We start from the raw sequence: 27759 nt of genomic DNA on the forward strand, positions 1-27759 counted from the left end.
TTGGAGTGATGTCCAGTGACAAGGCAACAGCTGCAGACTGAAGTGTGTCATCCAAAAAAAGGAGCTGGGTGGTGGAGAGAGCCGAAGCCCCCACTGCACTCAACCCAATGGCAGCAATGAAAGGCAGTCAGCTGAGGAGAACTCACGGGAGATAATTTGACGACCGGTGGAATAATCCTCAAAGAATGGAGAGAGAAATACATTCATCATTTTCAAACTGAGGACTGTGTCAAAGAACGGAAATTGAGACAGAAGGAAGAAGATATACAATTTGTCAGACTCAGTCCTCATTGGCTGAAGGGTTGGTGTCATCCCATTCTTGCACGTTAACTCCACTCACTATGGAGAATGTGAATAAACAACCATGTATGCAAGTTCTAAATATGCTACAATGTTATATTGAAGAATATGCAAAATATAATCATATTTTATTCATGAAAGTCAAATGAGCATAGTGGAAATGTAATTCCAAATGCAGAAAAATACCTATGTGTAAGAATTTTACAGAAGCATATAAATAAGTATCAATCAATCCATCTGGATACAATGGTCAAATTGTTTATCTAAGATTTTGATTTGTCCTAGCCAAACAATATTTGCAGGATCAGATCCTTTATGAATACGAAATAGATAGTCTGATTGTTGTTATTGTTCAGTATTTTGGTATCCAAAATATAAAATCACCACATGGCAACCACAGTAAAATATTATGTTTTATTCCATAAATTAAAGTGGTGATATATATATGAACATGAAACTTTTAATATGATAAAGCTTGCCTTTTAGTAAAATGTAAATCAAGCACATCTCCTCTTTGATGCTCTGTACAATATGGAAAATTGAGTAACCGGTGAACTACAAGATTTCTCAGCATTATTCCTTTTACGTTACATTTATGTCACAGACCATATAGGCACAACAGAGTGGTGCTTTTATTTTATTTTATTTTTTTATTCCTGAGTGCCTTCTCTGGAGGAATACCACTTTTAGAGTCAGTGAAGTTGTCCTTTTAGAAGCTTGTATGCTTCAGCATGCAGGTGTAAAGCGAGCAGTCTCAACAAATCTATATTTAAATGAAATGAAAAATGCATCGTTCAGTACTTTTTTGGAACCAATATATTGTGTGGTACAAAAGTGTGGCACAATATTTGATATCAAATTCAGCAATACTATTAAAATGACAGCACTGACTCATCTGGTATGAAAAGTTCCAGGAAACTGGCAGTGCAAACCTTAGGGGCAGAGACAGAGACAATTCATTGATCAAAAAGGATAGGTGGGGAAGCATTGAAAAAGTGGTGCAAGAGGGACTTTGGCTTTTGTATAACAGTTGGACCATAATAGCTCCTCAGCTAATAAAGTTATTAAAATATTATTTTTGCACTCTTTGACCATTTTTCCATGCAAGAAACCTAAGAATTGTGTGCATGGTGTAAAGGTTATTTCCAAAACATAGCCAAAATACGAAGACCGAAAATATTAGAAACACTATACAGGCATGAAGGTTTATTGGATAATATAATAGAACAGAAAGTCTAATTAGCAATGCTAACCTCAGTATCCTACCAAATGACAGGATGGAAAATTAAATCTACTTAGCCAAAGGAAAAAGAAAAAAAGCTATGTCTCATTTGCTAGATATGGATTTATAGTTTTACTGTAATAGGTTTTCTAGTTCTATCCAAGAGGGAGCTACTACATATAAGCATACTAGCAAAATGTTCTTCTAAGCAGTTTGATTAATATTAATATAGTATAAATAAGATTGTTTTACTATTTAACTACTACTTCAGAAATAATTCTGTATATTAACCTAAAATGTTCTTGTCTATCCATTTCATTAAGAGTATGCTCCAAAACCTATGTGGACATTTTTCAAGGATTTATGAATCAGCGAAAAGAAAGTAATGTGAAAGATGAGTGGAATTTTTCTCCTCAAATTATACCATTTATATTCCATTTTAAAATGTTTACATAAAATTTTACCATCCAGCTCTCTAAATCACTTTGAATCTCAGAATATTCCTCTGTAATACATGCTGTATAGTTAGTTGAACAATAGATAAAAACTCAGATTTCATTATCTTTTAGCAAAAGAAATTACACATTCCAGTCTCCAGTTTTCTTAGTCTCGCTTTATTTATCTTTTTTAAAAAAAACAGCTCTCAGTGTTTTTCTCACTTTTGATTTTTGCTGTATTTGCATGCTCTCAAAAATATATTACAAAGTATTTGAGTAAGTGTTATATGTACAGTACAACCTTTCTCATGTAAAAACCTGTTTGAGAAGTCTGAACAAATCACTTCAGCAATGTTATAAAAACACCCAATATAATTTAAATATCTGGACAAAAATGTATAACTGCAAAAACTGCCATTCCAGAGATATACTGCATTATTTCTAAAATTATATGAAGGGACTTTTTTAAAAAAAAGTGGTGAGAAGAAGAAAGCTTCTACAAATTGATATCATATTCAGGAATTAAAATTTTATTTAAAAATTTGAAAAATGCTATCCTACAGTAGTTCAGAAACTACTAGATAATTCCACCCATGCTTTTACAAGCCTGTTTTAACTATCACCACCTATACAAATCATAAGCATTTTGTTTAAATATAAACCATATGAGTTCCTTAAGTCCCTTATTATTGCAGATCACTAGTAGTAAGAATTACCATCAGTCAAACAGAAGATTGTTTGGAAAAATTTGACTATGAATGCACACAAGTCAAAGCATAGCTTTGGTGTAAAGAAAGCTATAAAGCCATAAAAACCAGTGTGCAATTTCCCCGATCTGGCCTCTTACGGTCATAAAACTCAAAACATCTTTTCTGAACTGTCTTCATTCATTGGTGCCGTAACTATCTGGGTTATAAATGCTTTTCATCTCCTGACATGTTAACTCCCACAGGCTCATTTCCTGCGGAAATTGTAAATTCTTTAAATATTGCCATAATAAGAAAGACATAAGATTATCGTGGTAAAGGATCATACAGGAACATGATGGGGTTTGATACTTAATAGGAAAAAAGTTAAAATCCAAAAATAATTATATTAAGTTGCAATGTGAACATATGACATTGAACATGTTAGCAAACTCTAAGTATTGTTTAGCAAAGAACAACATAACGTCATAATATTCTGCTTGTAAACCGTTTTCTCTTACACATGTGTTCAACAGCAATGTAACCCCTACAAGGGATAGACACAGAACTAACTGCTTGTAGGCTCTTCTGAAACAGTACTTTACATGCAATCAACAATACAGCATTATTCTTCCATCACAAAACAGAGAAATTTGTTGGAGACAGTAGAGTTCTATCAGTTGCACAAATGTGCAGTTGCTAAGAGGCAAATATGCTTCTCTTGTAATCAAGTAGGCCAGCTCAGCACTACTGCTGGCTTCGGGCGAAAAGCAAATTCCACCAGCCACAAACTTAGAAACAGTCTTGAATTATTTGTTGCTGACCGCTGGCTGAACCCTATTCTGATGAGCACCATCACCATTAGCCACTTCTCAGTGTATTCCATCACCCAATGGCAACAGCCGCATGCTACAGCTCAGCCTCCGAGAAATTGATCAAACAGGGTAATGAGACTATTCCTTTTCCGAGGTTATTTTAAATGAATATAAATATTTTCCTTCTACATAATTTGTCCCCAAAGGTCACAGATCTCCTGATATTCCTAAAGAAAAATGCTACAAAACCACAATCTCCATATTTGAAAGGAAAAAAACAATTCTGCAGGGGTTGTTGCTTTTTTTTTCTGACGATGGCATAAATCTTAATGCTCTGGCAGCATCCTATGCGATTGATTAAAGAAAACATTTAAGCTGCACATTTTAGTTACAGCTGAAAAGATATAATGCAATTTCAGAAAGAAGTATAACCAATCATGACTTACTTATTATAAAGCTTCCACTGAAGAGCCTTTTTGCTAAATAGTCTAAACTGAAAATACATGAGAACAGAAAATAAGGATTAGGATCTAAAACCGCCTGACAGAGTCTCTCCTCTGCCTATGGGAGCAGTTACCCAGGTTCCTGCTGAAACACATCAAACTCCCATTCCCCACCCTCCCCAAAAAACCCTTGCTTTTGAGAAGTAATATGAATCAAAGGATTATTCAGTAATAATCCAGCCCAGCCTACCACGTAATGCAGAAATACTCATTTGGTTGCATATGGAGCGGTTTGCTTTTCAGGACAATTGTATGGTTGAACACACTTAAAATATTGAGGCAAATATTTCAGGTAGACATTTTTCATAATTAATTTTTGTATCCATGCTCCCAAATAGAAGTTTAATTCACTTATTGTGCAGAAAATGCTAACTTTGCCCAGTTACAAAGATAAAAATAAATCCCTTCACATAAAAATACTGTATAATATTCAAACACAGTTTTCAGCAATAATTTGAAAATATCTATTCATAATCTTCATTTGTTGCAAAATTACTGGTGCATTTATAATGAAGAAAGAACATACTGGTCTATTTTGAGCATAATGCTAAGTAGGCTTATTATACTTGCTTGCTTTGAACCTAAGAGTGATGCTCATTCACCAAATCATAGTTTTAAAATAATTACTCTAGGATTATATGAATATAACACACAATCTAAAGCCAAGTTGTATATTCTTAGAGGTCACTCAGAAAGGTCAGAAGCCTATTTGGCAGTAAGACCAATAAACTCTACATGGCTAAGTTCTATATTTAAATCAGCATCATGTCATTCTGATTTTTTCTCTTGCGGCTAAACATTACACCCATACTGTATGATTGGTTCAAAGTGCTAAGTTTGAACTTTACTACATTGGTAGTAAATGCCTGCTCATCTGCATATCTACTTGCTGCATATATACCGTACTTGCCCATAATTTTTCTTAGTAATCAGTTTGCTATAAGTTATTCTCCATCTAAGTGGTTCCCATAAAAGTAAACTTCAAGCTTTCATTATTCAAATACTTTCCCAACAAAGGTTCATCTAAAACATATTGTTATATTTTTATGGCAGGAAAATATTTTACTTTTCTTACGTTTTTTTAAAGATACAATTACAATTGTGCTTACTTTTGACAGGGGGGGAATTGCTTTGATCATGTATATTTTAATATATAACTTTATTGTCTTGTTAATTTACATAAAGTACCTAGGAATACTACTTAAAGATTATATATTTTATATAACAATACAGCATCAGAAAACGATGCATACATTATTAACAATTAGAATGTTTCTAAAAACATTTTCTTTCAGAGAGCAAAACTGAGAATAAATATTTGTAACAACTTTTAAAATGTATGCATATTTATTACAAGCGTCATTTTTTACTCATTAAGTCAGGGCATTTCATTTTTATTACTTATGTTTTGTGCATGTCACTAAGAGATTTGAATTCATATGTCCGACAACACTAACCCAGTTCGGAATAACCACCCTTATTAAGCAATAAATAAAATTGACGATGAATCTCATTTGAATTAAAATTCAAATATTAAAGCTTAATATAGTTGTGTTTTACTTTATGCCTGCTTAGGTTAGGTATAAAATAAAGCTAAAGGTTTATGCCAGCAAAGAGTAATGAAAAATCCTGGTTATTATTATGTAAATTACATCTACCCAAATAAACTATAATGAAGGTTTTTATTATTATTTTTGATAATGATGAATATCATAGGAAAACTTAGCAGAGGTAAGAGATATGTAGATAAAAAATAGTTTTTTTTTTATTTTCCCCAAATGATCTTTTCATTTTCTTCTAAATACTTGGAATAAGTAAAAAAGAATAATTGAAAAGGTTAAATAAATAACCTCAAACTTTTTTTAGCTTCTTGTTTGTAACTTTTTAAAAAAACTTGGCAATGTTAAGAGGCCTCGGCTTCAAGTTCTAGAATTCCCAAGCCAGCATGAAAAACAATGGAATAGAATATCAAATACAACATAATAAGAGGCTCAAATATTGCCATCATTTATCTCCTTCTCGCCCCCACCCAATATTTTCTATTAACTTGTAAATGGGAAGATTTTTACTCAAGTATCAGGCCTTATAACTGCTGTATGCAGAAACCTCTTAAATGTGAAACAAGATGTATTTCTGTACCATTCTTCTGGAGAAACTATCATGTTCAACACAAAAAAGGAGATTCAGTACCCATCTTTGCTAAGAGGTTTGGGGTATTATCAAGTGACAACTTTGTATCTGTTGTTGATTAGATTTCATTCATTCTGTTTTACCATCATGTTGATAACTTCAATTTTATGTTTTTCAAGCTTAACAAAACAAAACAAAATCCTTTATTTCTTAAACCTCAGATATTTATACTCTTGTAATAAAGTGTAAAATGCCTTTTAAAAATCCAGTTAGTAAGCTTAATAACTATAGTATAAATTTAAAGTATAACTTTAAATTATACTTTTCCAATTCATAACTATACCAAACATATATATTGTGTTGTATCTTCTAGAATATCAAAATACATCAATAAATTGTAGTGGAAAAATGAATAATGCATCTATTCTATTTTTTACAAAAGCTTCCATTTTCCCCCCTTAACACTCCTAGGAAAAAATGGTTTTATTCCATAGCCTCAAAATTATGGAAATTTTATATTCCCGCATGATCGTTTCTATATATCAAAATAGCTAGAGCAAATACTAAAGATTTACATGTTAACAAATCTGACACTAATTAACTAGAAATATCATGACTGGAAGAAAAGCCTGCCATTATTTTCCTAGTCATAGAAATCTGTAGCTATGGGATCTGTATGGAAAATATTTATTTCTTCAATTTACGGTATGTACCCCTGCAATCAATAGTTTCCTAAGTGATGCATACAATAATCTATATGAAGTAAAATCTAGACTGAGACAAATATCTTCCCAATTCTTATTCCACTCCAAAACGTAAAAATGAATTTAAAGATCTGCTGGATCAGAACTGAATCGTAAGAAAAAAGAACTGCTCTTCTCAAATGCATCTAACATTATAAGATTTAATTACATACATGGGACAAAAGTGCATAAAATTACTAATTAAAGTCAACAGTACATGAAAATTAGCAGCTACTAGCATGAGAGCTATAATCAATACTCTAGCCATTTGGCAATGCCAGTTGCAATGGCAAAAGAATAATCACAACTTCAAGTGCCAACAAGCCAGATGGTGTCCGTAGAAAAATTACTACACTGACTGGCAGCTTAATCCCATGATTGGTGCCCATAGGAAGGAATAATGAAAATAAGAAATAGTTAGAGGTGATGAAGTAACTCAGTTATCACTAACTCATGGCAGGGTGTTTAGATTATTTTAGAAATTCATCCTTTTAACACTTGGTAAGTAAAACAGTTTGTTGACAAGAAATCTGTAATATTGAACAAACAAATCATTTCCATGATTTTCTTGAGATTTAATAGTCATTGGAAATATCCATTCTGTCTATTGATTTTTTTTAAAAAAAATTGTGGGCTTCTTTTCTTAGATTCTAGAACACATGGAAACAATCTCTGCAAAACAAAATCTTAACTGAAGCAAGCTATGCATAAATAATATAATCTCAGATCTTAATTTAGCCAGTTTATGGAAAGATAGGCAGATGGCAGACAGATACTCTTTCATTCTAAAAAATTAAATATAAATTAATACCTGATAATCTGGTCCGTCTTGTTGGTCCTTTTCCCATTTGCTTGCAAAGCAGGAAGCCAGAATCCAGTTATACTTTTATATTCCTCAAATATTAAGTAAAGTTGCATTCTGGCAAATATACTGGATACCGTTCTAACACCTGAGACAACTATTTATAGTGAATAAATGGTATAGAGGCAACATACATTGTGCTTTCCTGGGGATGTGATGAGAAGTTTTAATGATCCCGAAAGCAATATCAATTGGTAAGAACAAAAGAGGAAGTGTACAGCGAAAAGTAATCTGCAATGTAAGGGTGGCTAGAAAGGCCTTGCAGTTGTGCAGAAAAGCACCCACCCGCTAAGAGAATAAATTTGAAAGTAAATTCAGAAGAAAGCAATGGCAAATCATTTCTATATTATTCCTACAAATCTTACGGATATGGCAAAAATAGTTTTTAAATGTTGCATGTCAATTGACTCTTAGATTAGAAGTCACTCCTCCATTAATAGAATAGTGATCCTTTATAAGAATTCTGGAAGTATAGCATAATTGAATCAAAGCCAAGTTTGGTTGGTCACCGATGGTATCAATATAAGGAACAATTGAAATTCTCCTAGCAGTTTTAAAAATTAGTGAAGTTGGGTGGTCCAGAATGGGCCATTTTAAAATCAGATGATTATATAATACATTTATTTAAAGAACGGAATGGCAATTTTATTTTATTTTTAAAGACAAACACTGCTAAACATACTACTTTGTATTCCCATAAATGCCAGCATCATATCAACTAGAATTAGTGGCTACCATCCTCAGTGAACTTAGTAATAGAAATATATGTACGTAATACTGATGTCACAGCAAAAGATATTAAATGGGTTTGGGGAAAATAATATTTTGCTCCTTTACAAAAATTGTTACAATTTCATTACATAGTGAGGTGCAGATAATTTTTTTAAAATGTAATAGTTACAAAATTCAATTCAATAAAATTAACACTTAATAATATTTAGAAAAAAAATTAATTATTAAGTGTCAAATAAATATATATGAATTAAACTTTAAAAAATTAAAGAGAGTTGTTGTGTCAGCAAGATTTGACTTGAAGGACATATAATCAAAATATAAAATCATTGTATGAAACAGTTTCTGGTTCCCTAACTCTTTGCAAAAGACCTTGATTACCTGTGAGAAGGGATAAGCCACCCCGAGTCTTCAGAGAGGGGCGGCATACAAATCTAATAAATAATTAATTAATAATAATAATAAGAAGAAGAAGAAGAAGAAGACACACTGTCAAAATTTTAAAAATAACTTGTCCAGTATTTAAAAGAGAAAAAAAGTACAGTGATCACACACACAAAAATAGAATAACAGATATAGAAAGATGAAGATGAAAACCTTGGACAAGTATGGCATAAGAGAACTAAATGCAGATGTAAGTTGCATTTCTGGCATAAAGGGGAAAAAAAGACAAGAAAGAAAAGACAAGGAAAAATATCTCAACAGATGATGTTTTACACCTTTGTTAACAAATAAGGGTAAATAAAGAGATAATAAAAATACTTTAAGAAAATGAAAAAAGGTACAAGAAAATGTACAAACAAGATAATACTTCAAGAAAAGTCACAGAAGAGGAGACAAAAAAGTTTTAGAAGAGTGATAAGACTATTCTGAAGCTCTTCAGGAATTACAAGAGAAATGTTTTCAAAAAGATAATTTGTTCAGGAATCTACTCACTTATAAAATGCGACATAACAAGCAATTACTAGCTGTCAAACAATAATCAAAGAGCTAAGGTACTAATTAAATTGTATAAAACTGTAGAAGTAAAACAGTCAAAAGTACTAACAACTTTAAATAAGAAATATGGAACAAGACTATAATATGTTGTCTAGAGTAGGAATTTTCAAACTTTTTCAAGCTACGGAAATTGTTAATTAACATAATAATTATCAAAATGGTGGTTAAGAATAATTCCAGTTAAGAATAACATCACTCTTTTAATTGTTTTCTTAGAAAAAATGTTATAGATGCCCTAATTAGATTTGCTCATAAACAGAGCAATGCAGGTTAGATAAAAAAATCCAAGCTAGCAAGAAACAGTGGATTGATAAAAAGTGACTGCAGTCACTGACTTTTAAAATTACTATTTGGTAGCATCAAATTACCAGAATGAAATATGGATCAATAAAAACTAAATGTATTGAAATCATTTTTGCTCTTAAAAGCCTGGTAATATGATATAAAATCTGAAGGAATCAAGAATACAAAATGGCAGAAAATAAGAACAACAATAACTAAACTTGATATTATCCATGATGGGTTAAAGTTCCTTAATTCGAAGTTCCTAGCAAAGTTGTGAATTATCTAAGTCAGCAAAGAAAATTGCATCATAAGACTTATATTCATTCAAAAAAGGTGTAATCCTTCAGCAAAACCCAGAGTAAAAATGTACACAGAGGTTTGGAGGACTTGTTCTATCTATCAAAAACAAGTAGAGGTGTCTAGTCAGAGAATATGCAGGGCAACTCTGCTGGTTGATAAAACCCAGGCTATTGAAAATTAAATTGGTTTCTTCCCTCTGCATTTTCAGATGTCCATTAAGAACTACATTTTTATCCTACCAATAGGGCAATCTAGGATGATTTATTATCTGCAATGCTTATTACTTCTGTTGTCATTTGATTTTTTATTGATCATCCTGAAATAGTTGTTAGCCATATCAGAATTCTTATTTCAGGATAAAAATATGAGGTGTAAGTATTTAACTAACTTTTAAAATATACACTATTCCTTATAAATGCACTGAACAGCTGATTTTTACTGAAATATATATACATCGGGAAACTTCAATCCTTCCTTCAAAACCTTCAAAATTTTAAAAATGAAACAAATTAGTAGAGAAAATACATCAATGTACTTTTTTAAAAAATATATGATTTATTAATACATTTTTTAAATACGCATGAAAACCTCCATATCTACCTGAACAACTTACTGAATATGGTTAGTTTTGAGTAGAGATACAACCAAAATCAAAATGATAATATACATAACAATATTAGTCACAAAAAATAATACAATTAGTTTATCCATCTTAAAAATGTTTCAAGACATGATTAATTATCTTTTTAATTTTTTTTAGTTTCTAACCATTGTTTCTATTAGTTAACCATTGGTAAAACAAGTCTTTGAATGTGATCTACAAGCTTTAAGTAGCATATAAGTATCATATCATAACTGATTTTATAAAGCAGGGATTTCATTTTGCTCAGTATGAATACCTAGCATTCCACCATTTTTGAATCAAGCATCTGCCCTGACAGGAAAATTCGACATCCATTTTCCATTGGTGAACTCAGGCTAAAGTATTTATATTAAATCCTAATTCACCAAATCATCTACTTATTAGCATTCTAAATTTCAAAGTAGACAAGTTTTGATTCATAACAAAAAAACACTTCATAATGAATCAAATATAATTAGGTTTTTTTCCTCTCTCCACATCCCATTATGGCTGGTAATTAAGCTGTTTGAAACTTGAAAGGTGGGGAATCAAGTTGATATGGTCGGCTACCATAAATTTTACCTAGTAACTGATTTTATTATCACTTATCTATATTTCATGAGTAAATAAATAATGGTACAATCTAACTCTAAATACTCACATAGTTTTGTGTGAGTGTATATATATATGTCAAATGTTTTTTTTTTAATATACCAGGGTGATCCGACATAAAAAACGTATATATATATGCCAGAAATTTCCAAATCCTACATAGGATTTGGAAATTTCTGGCGATGTTTCGACGAGGTCCCACTCGTCATCTTCAGGCTGGTGTTTCTGTCCTTGTTCTAGGGCGAACACATTCTAGGGCGAACACTGTGTTCACCCTAGAACAAGGACAGAAACACCAGCCTGAAGATGACGAGTGGGACCTTGTCGAAACATCACCAGAAATTTCCAAATAGTGATTCGACACAAAAATATGTAACCCTTCCCTGGTGCAGAGCTGAAGGGATTGGATACTGTAGCCTAGAAGATAATTCTCTGCCTTACAAGGCAAAGGTTGCAGGTTCAAGTCCCAGCGGGTATGGCTAGCTGATGAGGCCAAAATAAGGCCGAAATAGATCTATCCTAGTCTCCCTTAATTTTCAAATTCAGCCAAAAAAACCCACATGTGACATATATATATATACTCTGTGTGTGAGAGAGAGAGGGAGGAGGGAGGGGGAGAGAGAGTATTTAGAATTAGATTATACCATTATATAAAATATCAAAGCCTATAACCAGGGAAAGATGTCTACATTGAAGTTTCACCAGAACAAAGGGAGAACACTCTAGTGAAGGAGAAACAAATTCCATCAAAAGGATGAATTCTTTGATATTTTGACATGTAGTCCTATTCCATTCCACTCATACATAATAAAAACTTCCTCCAAAGTAGCAAATATTATTGAGGGCTATTTAACCCTACTTTCTTGCATCTCTGTTTACTGCTTCCTGTCAGATAGCTCCTGTATTCCATCAGGCTTGGAAGTAAGTAATTGTATTATCTATTATTTGAGGCAAAGATTTATTTTCTTTCATTTCTTTCTTTCTTTCTTTCTTTCTTTCATTTCTTTCATTTGTATGCCAAATACATACATACATCTGAATATTCTAAAGTATATGGCTGAACTTTGCATTTCTGACTAATAGCCATGCAATTTCTGATACTAACTTTCTTAATGAAATCATATAAATATATTAGATTCATAATTGAATCAAAGATATAAGTATTATCATCTGACTTATGAGGAGATCCACACACAATTATTTCAAAAATTAGCATTTAAAAAAAAAAAAAACTAACATAGTGGAAAGTAGAAAAATCAGACTCAGGATGAATCAGAATATACTGCAGTCTTGAAAACTCTTCTCTGAAATAATATTCCATCCTACTATATTATAGTATGGTGTTGCGATGTAAATGAACTACAGTAGTCCCTCGCTATACCGCGCTTCACCTACTGCGGCTTCACTTCATCGCGGGTTTCTGAGGAAGTTGATCGGCAGATTTAAACAGCCTGCCGAACTCGATCGGCAGGTTTTTCAAAAAAATATACAGTGGAACCCCGACATAAGAGCTGCTCTACTTAAGAGCAACTCGAGATAAGAGCTGGGAGGGGAGAGATATTTTTGTTCTACTTACAAGCCCAAATTCGAGATACAAGCGCCAAGGAGCTGTCTCCTGAAGCCAAATGCTAACTTCCGCGTTCGGCTTCAGGAGACAGCTGCGAAGCGGCGCGCGTGTTTTAAAAGGTTGCAGCCGGCCTGGGGGGCTCGGGGGGGTGCTTGCAGCTTTCTTTCTTGCTCTTTTTCTTTCTCTCTTTTACCTTCCCTTCCTCTATTTCTTCTTTTCTTTCTCCTTCCCACCTTCTTCCCTCCCTCCCTTCCCTCATTCCTCTCTTACTCTCCCCTTTCATAAGTTTCCTTGCTTCCTTCCTCTGTTCCTGTCCCTTCCCCCTTTCTTTCTTTCTTTCTTGCTCTTTTTCTTTCTCTCTTTTACCTTCCCTTCCTATTTCTTCTTTTCTTTCTCCTTCCCACCTTCTTCCCTCCCTCTCTCCCTTCACTCATTCCTCTCTTACTCTCCCCTTTCATAAGTTTCCTTGCTTCCTTCCTCTGTTCCTGTCCCTTCCCTCTTTCCTTCCTTCCTTCCTTCCCACCCTCCGTCCATTCATTCACCCATTCCTCTCTTGATCGCTTAAAGCCGGTCCCTGGTGCAAAAAGGGTTGGGGACCTCTGTCCTACAGGATTGGGTGGCAGAGAAGTTGAACATATGTAAATTTAAAAGTTTAAGAAAGTTTACAAGTTAAGTGAAAGAAACTTCATTATTCATTTATATGTACATGTACATTTCTTCATTAAAAACATGTCTTTCTGCATAATTTAGACTAACTTTGTGAGTTTTTTGAGGGCTGGAACCAATTAAAATTATTTACATTAATTCCTATGGGGAAAAGTCATTCGAGATAAGAGCTGCTCGACTTAAGAGCCCAGGTCCGGAACGAATTAAACTCGTATCTCGAGGTACCACTGTATATATCTAAAATTGTAAATACTGTATTTAAATACTGTATCTAAAATAAATACTGTGTGGGAAGGGTTTATAAACACTTAAAACAATGAAAACTTACCAAACAATTACAATATAAATACTTAAATAAGTACTATCAGTCGATAAATTCCCCATCGCGGATTTCACCTATCGCGGCCAGGTCTGGAACGTAACACCAGCGATAGGTGAGGGACTACTGTATATAAATAATCTTTCTACAAACAAAATCCAGTGGTATTACTGTATCCTAGCTTTTTTCCCAATCAAGATTAGTTGCAAATAGTTCACATTTCAACTTTTTTAAAAAGTCTCTTAAAAAACAGCAATATTCGCCAGGTTAGATTTATACACAAAACAATATGCTCCTGTTGTTCTGATTTCCAACTCTATCAAGGGTGAACACTGTCAGGTCAAGGCCTATTCCTTGCCACAAATATATTAACAAATGTGCAACACTGCTGTACTATAGAAGAGGTCATCATTTGTTTTACAAGAAAACTAGTCATCAATAAATGAATAAAATCCTATTCAAAAATCAGTTATCCTGAGCCTTTTGTACAGAGAAGCCCCTACACCTTTTAGACAACTTGTATTAATGAGCAGTCGTGACTATAGAATCTCCATCCATTTTTCTGACAAAGCTGCAACTAGTCCAGCTTCTCATTGTAATTCCATTAATCTGATGCAGTCGGGTTCAGTGTGAAAATCAAACCTCCATCTAAGCCTTTATCAGTTTACAATAACCTACAAGTGAACTCTGCCTGTTAGCATATAACAAGTTATGATTTTCCTATCAATCAGATCACTAGCCAATAAAAGAAAAGCCAGCCAGAAAATGTATGCTGGCCAAGAACTGTACATCTTGTTTTATTTTGAGGTGGCTTCTTCACAACTCTTTTTCTCACCTTCGCAGCTTCTCTCTATTTTCATTTCTGTACAATGGCTGGGCCTCTGCATTATTCTTCCTGCTAGAAATTTAATTGCTGCTGACAACTGAGTCAAAGCATTACTGAGGTGTGCTTGAATTTCATTAGAAGATGTAACTTATGCATCTTTTCTACAGTACCTAATAAATCATAAAGAAATCAAAACACGTATGGCTTGAGGAGAATAACCAGAAAATTAGGTAGCCATTGGGGAATTGAATGTACTTTTGAACTAGGGAGGAAATGGGGCAAATAAATAATTTGTTACAAGACAAAGAATGGGAGCCAGCCACAGACTTTACAATGTATATAGAGATGTGTCATGTCAACAAAAATCAACTTTTTCAGAATTAGCATTCATGTTATTTTAAAAAGCACATCCATTGTTCAACTTTATATTCCAAAAACATTTGGATAGAATTCAGACTCATGCTCTCTGTGGGAACCACAATCAAAAAGACACCGTGGTTACCAGTTTGAGAGAAAAGAAATCCCACATTTATTTATTTATTTCACTGATGGTCAAAATGATATTTCAATATAGTACTATCTGGTGATTATCTTTAGCTGTGTTTTATACCTTTTAATGCTTTAATAATATTTATTATTATTATTAGTAGTAGTAGTAGTAACTGTTTTTAAGTTTGTTGACCACCTGTCAAAGTCACTTATTTTGTTAAATGGCCTACATTATAAATTTGAAAAATAAATAAATATGTATACAGAGCTCTGCAGTTATAAACAAAGATGTTTGTTTATACAATCTTTATCTTGTGACCAAAATGCTAAACAGTTAATTTAAAAAATAACAATTGAATAAAATATATTTATTTATGAGATGGTGTCAAAACTACTGCTGAAAGATTTAGCTAAAGATGACTGATCTTTAATCAAGGATGCCATTGACGGTTTATAATTTCCAAGTTTCTATTTAAAACATCAGTGCCCATCACTTTTATCTGGATACAAAGATCACTAATCCATGTTTCTTCAGAACTTATAAATGTAATACCTGGAACTCTTTTAAGTATTTTGTATATGCTTTCATAAATATATGCTTTCGTAAAGAATCTGCCAAATTAACACTACTACATTCAAAAGATGGTTTACATGGTTAAAACGTTAATTTCCTTAAAGCAATTTAATTGAGAGAAAAGGAGGACTGAATTAAAGAATTAATCTTAAACCCACATATCCATTGTATTCAAGGGGATTTATTTCCATGCTATAAATAGAAATCATTTCTCTGTTAACATACACCTTATTGATTTTTTGGATAGATATCAGTAAAACTTATATAAAGATTAAATATCAGTATTTATGAGGTGTAAGAGAAACATAAATAGCCTACATATTATACTCTTCGAGTAAATTCCATTAACTTTATAGGATCTATGCAAGAAGTATACATATAATTTTGCTAATGCTTGTCTGGGGCCTACACTGTTAGCTATGAGGTTCTTGACAAAAATAACTTGGGAATTATTTCCCAAATTAATAATGGATAACTTTATCTCCCCGTTCAACATTTATTTCCATTTCTACTTAATAGTTTAAGATTGTTGTCTTGTTCAATAGGCATTTTGTTAATATAAGTAATCTTGATTTTTTTACAAAATGAAAGGCCTTGTAAAATATTCAAAATAATATAATTAACATAGCTTAATAATATTTGGAAGTTTCTTAAAATTAACAGTTAATGTATTAGTATTAGTAATACATAAAGCTCAGGCTTCAATACTATTCAGTAATTGACTTTTTATTTCCATAAACAAAAGCAGTTGTCTATTTTTACGTCTCAAACAAACAAGAAAAAAATCATTTTTCATGCTTGTTTCTTTGTACATATGTATTCAATATGTTGAAACACGGAGAATGGAACACAAGCACCAGATTTGTCAGATAAAGACAAATATTTATATTCTATTTAATGCCATCTGGGGAAAATAAGTATAAAACTTCATCTAATCTATTATATCAATAAATACATTCATTTAAAAAAAAAACATCTTAAAGGGCTATTTTATTCCTGATATTTAACTAGCTCTTAGAATATAAAAAGAAAGGTGGATTCAAAACACGGAAACTTTTGTTAGCATTATACACTCTATTGAATTCAAAGAATGTAAATATCCTGCTTGCTTGGCTGTTAGAAGGTTTATCACTCTATCTGAGTTATCCCTATCCTGCAATAGGCATAATTTTCTACCTCATGAATGCAATATAAGATTCCAAAGGGAATAATCTGAATAATGTAAAATGTAGCATATTATGCATATTTTTATTCAACAATTGAAACAGAGTTACATGTTTTGATCAGTGTATGGCAAACTACCACGACACCCTTATTTGCCAATCTCAATTTTTGAGCAACAAATTCATATACATTGATAGTTATATGCATGTATGATTTATCAAACATTTCTCAATTCTACTCAGTAACAGACAGTAAGCCATGATTCTCTGCATTATTTTCCCTTAAATAAAACTATAACTGATTATGATTTTTTTTTAAAATTTTTAAAACATTGTTCAATAAGTACACACTAATTTATTAATTGGAAAAAATCTTAAGAATATTTAATCTTTTAAGAATTTGTCCTATTTTATATTTGCAACAAGAAAGATATTTCAGTCACTGATTTTTCTGCTTATCTACTCTGCTCCTACCCTCAAAACGTCGCTACAGAGTACTGCACACCAAGACAACTAGACACAAGAACAGTTTTTTCCCGAACGCCATCACTCTACTAAACAAATAATTCCCTCAAAACTGTCAGACTTTCTACTAAATCTGCACTTCTATTCTACTAGTTTTTCTCATTATTCCTATCACCCATTTCCTCCCATGTTGACTGTATGACTGTAACTTGTTGCGTATATCCTAAGATTTTTATTAATATTGCTTCTTCATTGCTTATTTGACCCCTATGACAATCATTAAGTGTTGTATCACATGATTCTTGACAAATGTATATTTTATTTTATGTACGTTGAGAGCATATGCACCAAGACAAATTCCTTGTGTGTCCAATCACACTTGGCCAATAAAAATTCTATTCTATTCTATTCTATTCTATTATCTAAGGAACATGCTTTAATTTTAACACAAAACAAGCAAGCATATCATTTCAAATATTATCATTTCACCATGCTTTCTCCGCCACTAGAGAGTGCTCTTCAGTTCCTTAACAAGCTTGCAAAGGTAAGAAACTTTTCAGGGCCTTAAGCTTTCTGAGAATTCACTGTTCTCAAATAATCCTACAAAATCTTCTTAGATTTAGAAACCAACCAAATTATCAACAATATTACAATCATTCAGGATGAGATCTAGAAAAAAATCACTCACCATCGGGAGGGCCTTCATCATCTTTATCGTATGCTAGAGAGAGACTGTCAGGAGCATCAGGGAAAGACCATTCATTCTCTTCCCCATCTTCATCATCTCCTGCATATATAAAACATTATCAGTGATTAAAAGCAGAGACTGAAATTATGCAGACAGCAGAGTTTTACTAATTGGTTATTTTGGGATGGCAATCTCCAATAACTGAGAATTCTAGCATCATACCACCAGGACATGATAAGTGTCAAATTTAGGACAGATAGCATGACGGGCACCTTCAATTTCAAAATCAATAGGGGATTTCAGAAGCATAGATCATGAACTCACAAAATTGGGCAGAGCTTTCCCTTCTAATTAGTGCACAACAAATGTTCCAAAATTAAACTGGTATAGTTTTCAATGCCTTCAGTGAGGATAAAAAAATATTATATTTTAAAATCTTCCTAATTCAAAAAGGAAGTGGAAAAATAAAAGAGATGCATTAACTAGGTCAGGGGTCCCCAACCTTTTGGACCTCAGAGACCACCAAGGTCATACTTTTAAACCCTGCGGTCCACCAAATTCATAATCTTAAGTCCCACAGAGTAGATCACTAATATGATTTTTAAAAAGATAAATACTTTTGTAAAATAATGATCATAGAACTTCCATTTTATTAATATGAAATGCACCTAATTAACATAACAAAATCATAAATGCTTATTTATTCATAACAAAGTCCTTAAATATTGATTAATTGTAACAAAATCATGAAAGGTAATATAATTATTACAAAATAATTGAAGTTTATTTGACAGTGGTTTGTTGATGGTGTTGAGAAAGTCAGTCCCATATTCTAGAGCTCCACTTTCTTCCTTCCTCCCTGTCCTATCCTGTCCTGTCCTGCCCTCTCCTTCCTTCTTCCTGGACTGTATTAATTGCTGTTAGCCATATTTGGCCCAGAGGCCAAGCTTTCTCCATGCATCACCAAAAATTTTTTGCAGACCACCGGTGGTCCACAGGCCACAGTTTGGTGACCTGTGCATTAGATGGTTGAAATGTAACAATAAGTTGGATTTCTATCTTTTAAAAAAGAACCGTGTTGGAGAAGGACATCCTGTCTGATCCACTTGGTTATTATTTGAAGATGGAAGGCTTGGAAAACACAGAAATTCAAAGATCAAAAACCTGAGTACTGTATATGCTCCCTTCAGTTATTTCCAATACTGAAAGCCCTATTTTGCAATTATAATTCCTCAACACCCCAAATTTTCAAAGCAAGGATTTTACAAGACTATTAGCATTAGTCCTCAAAATACTCAGGCTGAAAAATGAAAATAACAATGAACAAGCTGCAAACTAAGTACAAATCCTGCTTAACATACTGGCCTTTTAAGGGAACAGCAATAAACCAAGGACTTCAGGTGTAATATTAACTTATCATGAACAATACTGGATTATTTAGTCAGTCCCTTTGACCGAATAAATAATGCCAAAGAAAGCAAAAGCATTATCACACTTTTTTTTAATTTTATTATTTATTTAGTTCGTCAAAATGTAAGAGAAAACAGAAATAAGTGTAGACATGGACATGAACACAGAAAATGGGTATAAATAAATGGGGACAGTAGGACAGGGACAGTAGGCATGCTTGTGCACTTATGCACACCCCTTACAGACCTCATAGGAATAGGTCCATATTAAACAGTTTAAGATTAAAGTTTTGGGGGTTTGAAGAAGTAATAACAACATCAGGTAGTGCATTCCAGGTATTGACCACTTTGTTGCTGAAGTTGTATTTTCTGCAATCAAATTTGGAGTGGTTTACCTTGAGTTTGTATCTATTGTTTGCCCATATATTATTGCAGTTGAAGCTGTAGTAGTCACTGACAGGTAGGACATTGTAGCAGACAATTTTGTGTACTAAGCTTGGGTAAGACTGCAGGCGGAGTAGTTTTAGGCTGTCCAATTCCAAAATTTCAAGCCTGGTGGCATTAGATATTCTATTCTATTGTGAGCAGAGGAATGGAGTACCGTACTCTTCTAGTGAAATACCTCTGCACTCACTCAATTGTATTAATGTCCAATATATAATTTGACTTTCACAGCTGAACTAAGCCATTTGATTGAATTCATAGAGGTGCAGGTTTGAATTAAAATATTTAACCTACCATATAGGTTTGGAGCAGCTAATCATTCAACTAATATTGTATAGAACAAGTCCCTTAAAAAGCAACTGTGTCCTTCTGTATCAACAATTTCTAAAATATACTTTTCTCAATTACTATACCATATCCAATTGAAAAATAATAATTGCAATGCAATGTCTATTATGAATTTAAGAAGAGAGAGGAAAGGAAAAATATTTTATTAGCCTAAGAAGTAGATACTTGCTGATGTGATACCTGATTTAAGAATTCCCTCCTCCGCCCAGCACAATGGGGCACACCACATGGTCGCACCATTTATAATTTCACTAGTATAGTTTTTTGAATTAAGCATTCAATAAATCAAAAAGTATTTATATGTGTGTGATATGATGTTCTGTCGAGTGACAACAATGCAATCTATTGTAATGCCACTCCGTTCAGCGCTTTTGCCATAACCACTATCATATGAATAGCTTCCAAAAGCTGTACCATTTGTATGTTATCTTCTTATTATCCGAACCAAGAGATTAAAACAAGGAAATGTAATAACCACTGATTTCTGATAAGTGATTAAATTCCTTCCTTAAAAAATGATACAAATAATGAAATATATCACAACCAAAGTCATGATAAATAAAAAACGAACTGGCTAGTATATGAAGAATATATCCAAAGGAATTCTAGCAAAAGAGCTACAGATAGTTCTTGCAGTATAACTACAATTGGAATCAGAATTACTGTCACTAAACAAGATAGTTAAGGGAGTTATGCCCTATAACCATTTTTGGCCTAGTTGTTAAGTGAATAAGCGCAGCTATTGAGTGAATGATGCAGTCATTAGCAAACCTCATTTCCTCAACTAACTTTGTTTGTTGGAAGCTGGCTGGGAAGGTTGCAAATGGTGGTCACATAATCCCAGACTGCTGCAATCATTGCAGATAAATGTCATTTGCAAGTATCTGAGTTTTCATCACATGACCATGAGGATGGTGCAATAGTAATAAGATTGAGGACTGCACATTTTTCAATACAACTGTAATTCAAACAGTCGCTAAATTGATGGCTGTAATACAAGAATTAGCTATAACTTGTTCTTCACAAATTTTCTTCAGAAAGCATTGGTCCTATGTATATAATTTCACAGAATTCAGATAATACTAGTCAATGTCTATAGCTGTGCCGATCTTGCATACTATGTGTCTTTCAGTCTTATGACCCAAAAGTTTCTTTTTTATCTAAAATGGCCTAACTGAATCATACTGCAAAAAAACAATGTTTTATGTTATGTTTTCAATGTTATGTCATCAGCATAGCCTTCCTAGGTCTTTGCTACCCTCTTTCCTTCACGTTTTGCAGGAATATTGATGAAGACAGTATTGATGAAGACAATGAAGACAATACACCTTACTCCACCAGACTTGAAATACTGCGATCAGGCAATTTACAATTACGTTGCCTCCGATCTGATCTAATAAAATCATACATCAAAATGTCCTTCCTGTTAGCGACTACTTCACCTTCAACCACAACAACACACGAGCACGTAATAGATTCAAACTTAATGTAAACCTCTCCGAGCTAGATTGCAGAAAATACGACTTCAGCAATAGAGTGATCAACGCCTAGGGGAAGAGCCTTCTCTGTGGCTGCGCCAGCCCTTTGGAACAAGCTCCCCTTAGAGATTCATACTGTCCCCACTCTCCCTGCCTTCCGCAAAGCTTTGAAGACCCACCTCTGCCCGCAGGCTTGGGGCCATTGAAACTTTCACATCATGCCCCACCTAATGAATAAATGTTGGATGTGTGACGTGTGAACTTGTTTTAGTTTTAATTGTGGGGTTTTTAGAATACAGTTTTTATGTAGATTTCTAATATGTTGTAAGACGCCCTGGGTCATAAAAATTAAAAAATTAAAAAGTAAAAGTAAATAAAATGAAATAAATGCTACAACTTGTAGATTGCATAACTGCAGCCACAGACACATCATCACAGGAGGCTCTCAGATTTGGAAATGCTGCATGCACTACAAGAAATAAACTGGTTTAGGCCAGGGGTTGGCAAAGTGCAGCTCCCGAGCCACATGTGGCTCTTAGACCCCTATAGTGTGGCTCTTCCAGGTGGTATTTTCACACCCAGTTTAGGAACTGCTTGGTGAAATCGCTTGAAACTGCTTGATTCACCTCGAAAATCAAGCCAAAAATCCATTAGAGTTTAAGTGATTCAAAGTCTCAGAGGTTCCATGGAGACAGGATTGGTGTGATAGAACCAGTCATTTCCTTCCATTTATATGACAGCAGAAGGAATTTGCTTTAAAATGCTAGCTCAGAAGAAAGATGTGGGGGGGGGGAGCTTCATTGCATTCTGCCTTCCGAGGACACTTTGAAAGTCGCCAGGTGGGAAAAGTGACCCGTAGCAAGGGAGTTGGTTGCCAAGTGTTTTGAACACCTCCTTGTGTGCAAAAGTCCAAATCCCTGGGATATAGTGCCTCGCAGGATCAGCCTTAGAATTAAAGTGGAGATTTAAGTTGCGGTTACCCAGTACGTGTCGCCTGGGCTGAAAGTCCAGCTTTGTTTGGTTAGAATTGATTTCCATAGGGCAGTGTTTCCCAACCTTTTTTGAGCTGCGGCACATTTTTCATATTTTCAAAATCCTGGGGAACATTGAGCGGGGGGAGCTAAAAATATGTTTGGACAAAAAGAACATCTCTTCCTCCCTTTCTCTCTATTTATCTCTCCCTCCCTCTTTCTCTTCCTTCCGTTCTTTCTCCATCCCTCTTTCTTTCTCTCTTCCTTTCTTCCTCTCTTTCTCCCTCCCTCCTTCCCTCCTTCTATGTCTTTCTCTCTCCCTCCTTCTCCCCTCTCTTGCTCTCTCTCTCTTGCTTTCTTTCTCTCTCTCTTTCTCTCTCTGTCTCTTGCTATCTATTTCTTTCTCTTTCTTTCTCTCTGTCTCTCTTGCTATCTCTCTCTTTCTCTCTCTCTTGCTATCTATTTCTTTCTCTCTCTCTCTCTCTCTTGCTATCTCTCTTTCTCTCTCTCTCTGTCTCTCTTGCTATCTCCCTCTTTCTCTCTCTCCCTTTCTCTTGCTATCTCTTTCTCTCTCTGTCTCTCTTGCTATTTCTCTCTCGCTATTTCTCTCTTTCTCTCTCTGTCTCTCTTGCTATCTCTCTCTTTCTCTCTGTCTCTTTCTCTCTTGCTATCTCTCTTGCTATCTTTCTCTCTCTCTCTCTCTTGCTATCTCTCCCTTTCTCTCTTGCTATCTTTCTCTCTCCCTCTCTCTCTCTCTCTTGCTATCTCTCATTCTTTCTCTCTCTCTCTGTCTCTCTTGCTATCTCTCTTTCTCTCTGTGTGTCTCTCTCTCTCGTTACACCACGCCGACATCGGGCAGTAGCCAGGGGTGGCGGCAGAGCGGTTGACTGGGAGCGGGAGCCCTGACGGCGGCAGTTGGACGTGCTGCTGGATGCCGTATATGCTGGTGCTGTGCTGGGCATGGGCGTGGGGCTGGCACCTCCGGCCCAGCCAGCGAGCCAGTGCCAGCCCCGCAGCGCAGCATCCAGCAGCACGTCCAACCGCCACCGTTGGTGCCTCCACCTTGGAGCTCCCTCTCGCCGCCTCCATCCTCCGGTGACTGCCGGGGCCACTGCAGCCGGCAGCCTCCCGTTCCTGCTGCCATTGCCCTCCCGCTGGGCCCGAAAGGACATTTGTTGCCGCCCCCGCCAGGAAAGCTCCAGGTGGGCGCAAAGAATAAAGCTCAGCTTCCGGTCTCGGAAGCTGAGCTTCACGGCACACCTGACCATGTCTTGCGGCACACCGGTTGAAAAACACTGCCATAGGGGAGCAGCAGCCTTCACTTTCTGCATTGATACTTGCCTATTTCCCTCCCCCGCCCCCTGTTTTTCCTGGGAACTAAGTATGGACATGCTTAGTAAACATTAAGTCCAGGAAGTTTAATTTGGTGGATCTACTGGGATTGCTGCCTGGATTTGTGTGCCTAGCGGTAGAATAATACAGCTAAAAAGGTGTGGGAGGGGTTGAAGTTAACGGGAATGGAAGGTTTGGGGGGGCAAAATATCTCGAACAAGCATTTTACCCCTCTCGTCTGAGGGTGATGCAGATACGATCAGCCTCTGACACGAGCTATTGGGTGAAGTCTGTGGGATAGAAATGTTCTAGTTTTCAACCAGAATGAATGGCCTCAGAGGTACCTTGCAAAGATGTTTCCTTTGGTGAAAGTTGCATGTGGATTTCTGATGTTATTAGAAAACTTTATCTGCATGCTGGTATGCTACCTGGGGATGGAGGAAAAGAGGCAAACTCAGAAGGCAGCAGCCATCAGATTTCCTCTTCTTCCAGATGGCTTTTATGATTTGTGGACTTCAACTCGACTACTGTAACGCTCAACTACTGTAACGCTCTCTACATGGGGCTACCTTTGAAAAGTGTTCGGAAACTTCAGATCGTGCAGAATGCAGCTGCGAGAGCAATTATGGGCTTCTCTAAGTATGCCCATATTACTCCAACACTCCGCAGTCTGCATTGGTTGCCGATCAGTTTCCGGTCTCAATTCAAAGTGTTGGTTATGGCCTATAAAGCCCTTCATGGCATCGGACCAGAATACCTTCGGGACCGCCTTCTGCCGCACGAATCCCAGCGACCGGTTTGGTCCCACAGAGTTGGCCTTCTTTGGGTCCCGTCGACTAAACAATGTCGTCTGGCGGGACCCAGGGGAAGAGCCTTCTCTGTGGTGGCTCCAACCCTCTGGAACCAGCTCCCCCGAGATTAGGATTGCCCCCACCCTCCTTGCCTTTCGCAAACTCCTTAAAACCCACCTCTGCCGTCAGGCATGGGGGAACTGAAACATCTCCCCCTTGCCCATGTTGTTCTGGTGTTTGATTGATTGTGTGCTTGTTTTTATATATTCTGGGGTTGTTTGTATGAATTTTTTAGCCTAAAATTGTAATTGGATTGGTGGGTATTGGATTTGTCATTATGTACTGTTTTGCCATTGTTGTGAGCCACCCCGAGTCTGCGGAGAGGGGCGGCATATAAATCCAATAAATCTAATCTAATCTAATCTAATCTAACTGCTAGAATTTCTGAGCCAATAGTGCTAGCTCAAGAATTCTGGGAGTTGAAGTCCACAAGTCATAAAAGAGCCATCTTTCCTCACCCCTGTTCCAGAGGAATTGAAGATAGGCAGAGTTTTAGAATAGATGTTGAAAGAAGGAAACCAGGCTGTTTTGGAACATCCAAAGCTCAGGACTTAATTTTTGGTTAGAGAATACAGCTTTGCCAGGTTTAGGCTGGATGTCAGATTCTCTACCCCCCCCCCACCCTCCCCTTCATTCTGGTTGTTGCTATTAACCTCTGTACCACAAAAGTTTCAGGTTTTACACAGGAGGGCTCATCTGTTTTAACAAAACTTGGTTGCAGAAGGTCGGGTTTCAGTCAGCTTGGTGACCTGATTGTTCTTAAGAGGTTCTTTCAGTCTGTAGTTAATTAAATTCCCCTCACAAGTCTTGTGCAGAGGTTTAAAGGAGGGACATTGAGAGGCATGGCTGTGTTCAGCTGAAGTTCAAAACAAAGTGCTTTGTGCACATAGTATCAACACAGAACCTTCTCTGTTATCTGAAAAATATATCTTATAAAAGTAAATCAGCATACAGTTTAACAAAATGGTTGAGAAACGGTGGTGGGTTGGCATGATTCCAATCTGCCTATTAGCCTAACTGTTGAATGTTTCCTGGGCTTATATCAGTGGTGGATTCCTACCAGTGCAGTCCAGAGTGCCGCATTCGTAGGAACCCACTGATGATGCAATCTTCGCCAATTTTTTCCCCGGCATCTTCGTGTCAGAAGAAGCCCGCCCACCTGCCCTCATCTTAATGCCGACCTTTATTCTTCGCTCAGAGTACAACTGAGAAGCTCCTTCTGAGGAATGCTGGGGGAAAATAGCCGAAAATTACATCATCAGTTGGTTCCTACCTGTTCAGCACTATGGACCTCACCAGTAGGAACCCACCACTGGCTCATATGGGTACTCATGTCTCTTGCTTCCTAGAGAGGAGGTTGGGAAGGGAATACAGTGTTCCCTCGATTTTCGCGGGTTCGAACTTCGTGAAACGTCTATACCACGGTTTTTCAAAAATATCAATTAAAAAATACTTTGCGGTTTTTTTGCCTATACCACGGTTTTTCCCGCCCGATGACGTCATATGTCATTACCAAACTTTCGTCTGCCTTTAAAAAACATTTTTTAAAATAAACTTTAATAAATAAACATGGTGAGTAATAATCTAAATGGTTGCTAAGGGAATGGGAAATGGTAATTTAGGGGTTTAAAATGTTAAGGGAAGGCTTAGGATACTGTTCATAGCCAAAAATAGTGTATTTACTTCCACATCTCTACTTCACGGAAATTCGACTTTCGCGAGCGGTCTCAGAACGCATCCCCCGCGAAAATCAAGGTAGTTGGGGAGGAAATTTCTGTGGTTATTCAGAACAGATGTTCTATATCTGGGGACAAAAAATTAGACAAACTTAAATGGTGAAATGTTTGTGGCCTTTTTGGGTGAGATGAGTTGGCCATGCCCACCCCGGTTTTGTGGCTCCCAGTGATTTGTTGTTTTTTTTGTGGGAAACAGGTTCAAATGGCTCTTTGAATGTTCAGGTTTGCCGACCCCTGGTTTAGGCCCAAGCACAAGCATTTACAAAAATGCCTAATGTTGCACAATTTGGGTCATTAAAAGATACTTGTGGGTCTTCTCCAGATATGTTTGACAAAAATGAATTCAGCAGTTTCCACAGTGGGGTCCACCCAGTGGACTAAATTATCAACCTATGGGAGGAGAATTTGATTCCTAACTATTTTTCTAAGGATTTCAATTTTTCCTTATCAGTGCTTTGCATTCATTTGTTGTATTATTTAACTACTGTTATAATTGATTTTTAACATAATTAAAATTTGACCTATAAAGCACTGCATGGCATCGGGCCAGATTACTTGCAGGACCACCTTCTGCCTTATGAGTCCCAGTGACCAGTTTAAAATCCATGAGTGGGAGCAGTTAAATCCAGGGTACTGTAGGTGGAACAGACTCTTTGGACAACTGAGAATGTCTCAGTTAAGGCAAACATCCAGTTTATAGTATTTCATAAATGGTGATGGTAAAGACCATGTTGCTGCTCTGCAAAATTCTTCAATGGATGCTTGCGTGGCCCACAAAGCCAAAGTGGATGCACTTCTGCTGGCGTGAGTAGTCAAGCAAACCAGCATGGTTTGGCCTGACATTCATAAGATGTGGCAATTCATGTCTTTAGCAAACTGCCTATCATCGAGGAGGATACTTTCTGCCCCATAGATGTAGGCTGAAATGAGACAAATAATGCCTCAGTCTTTCTAAATGTCCTTTTTAGATATATTTGGAGAGCCGCCTTAATATGTAACTTCTAACATTGGATAGGGAGTCCTTGCTCACGGTTACTCATGCTCTTATCACCTCAAGATTCAACTACTACAATGCTCTCTACATGGGGCTACTTTTGAAGAGTGTTTGGAAACTTCAAATCGTGCAGAATGCAGCCGCGCAAGTGGTCATGGGTCTCCCCAGATACACCCATGTCTCTCTAACAC

General features: G+C 35.7%; 1 protein-coding gene across 2 annotated transcripts in view; it reads right to left on the reverse strand.

Annotated features, from left to right (window-relative positions):
- Positions 1–27759, reverse strand: part of SKAP2 (src kinase associated phosphoprotein 2) — a 182048-nt gene that overhangs the window by 124140 nt on the left and 30149 nt on the right. For both annotated transcript variants that reach the window (XM_070729376.1, XM_070729377.1), the window contains exon 4: positions 18006–18104. In XM_070729376.1, coding sequence (XP_070585477.1) covers positions 18006–18104 — 99 coding nt within the window. The remainder of the gene's footprint in view (positions 1–18005; positions 18105–27759) is intronic.

This window comes from Erythrolamprus reginae, chromosome Z, assembly GCF_031021105.1.
Source record: "Erythrolamprus reginae isolate rEryReg1 chromosome Z, rEryReg1.hap1, whole genome shotgun sequence".
NCBI lineage: Eukaryota > Metazoa > Chordata > Lepidosauria > Squamata > Dipsadidae > Erythrolamprus > Erythrolamprus reginae.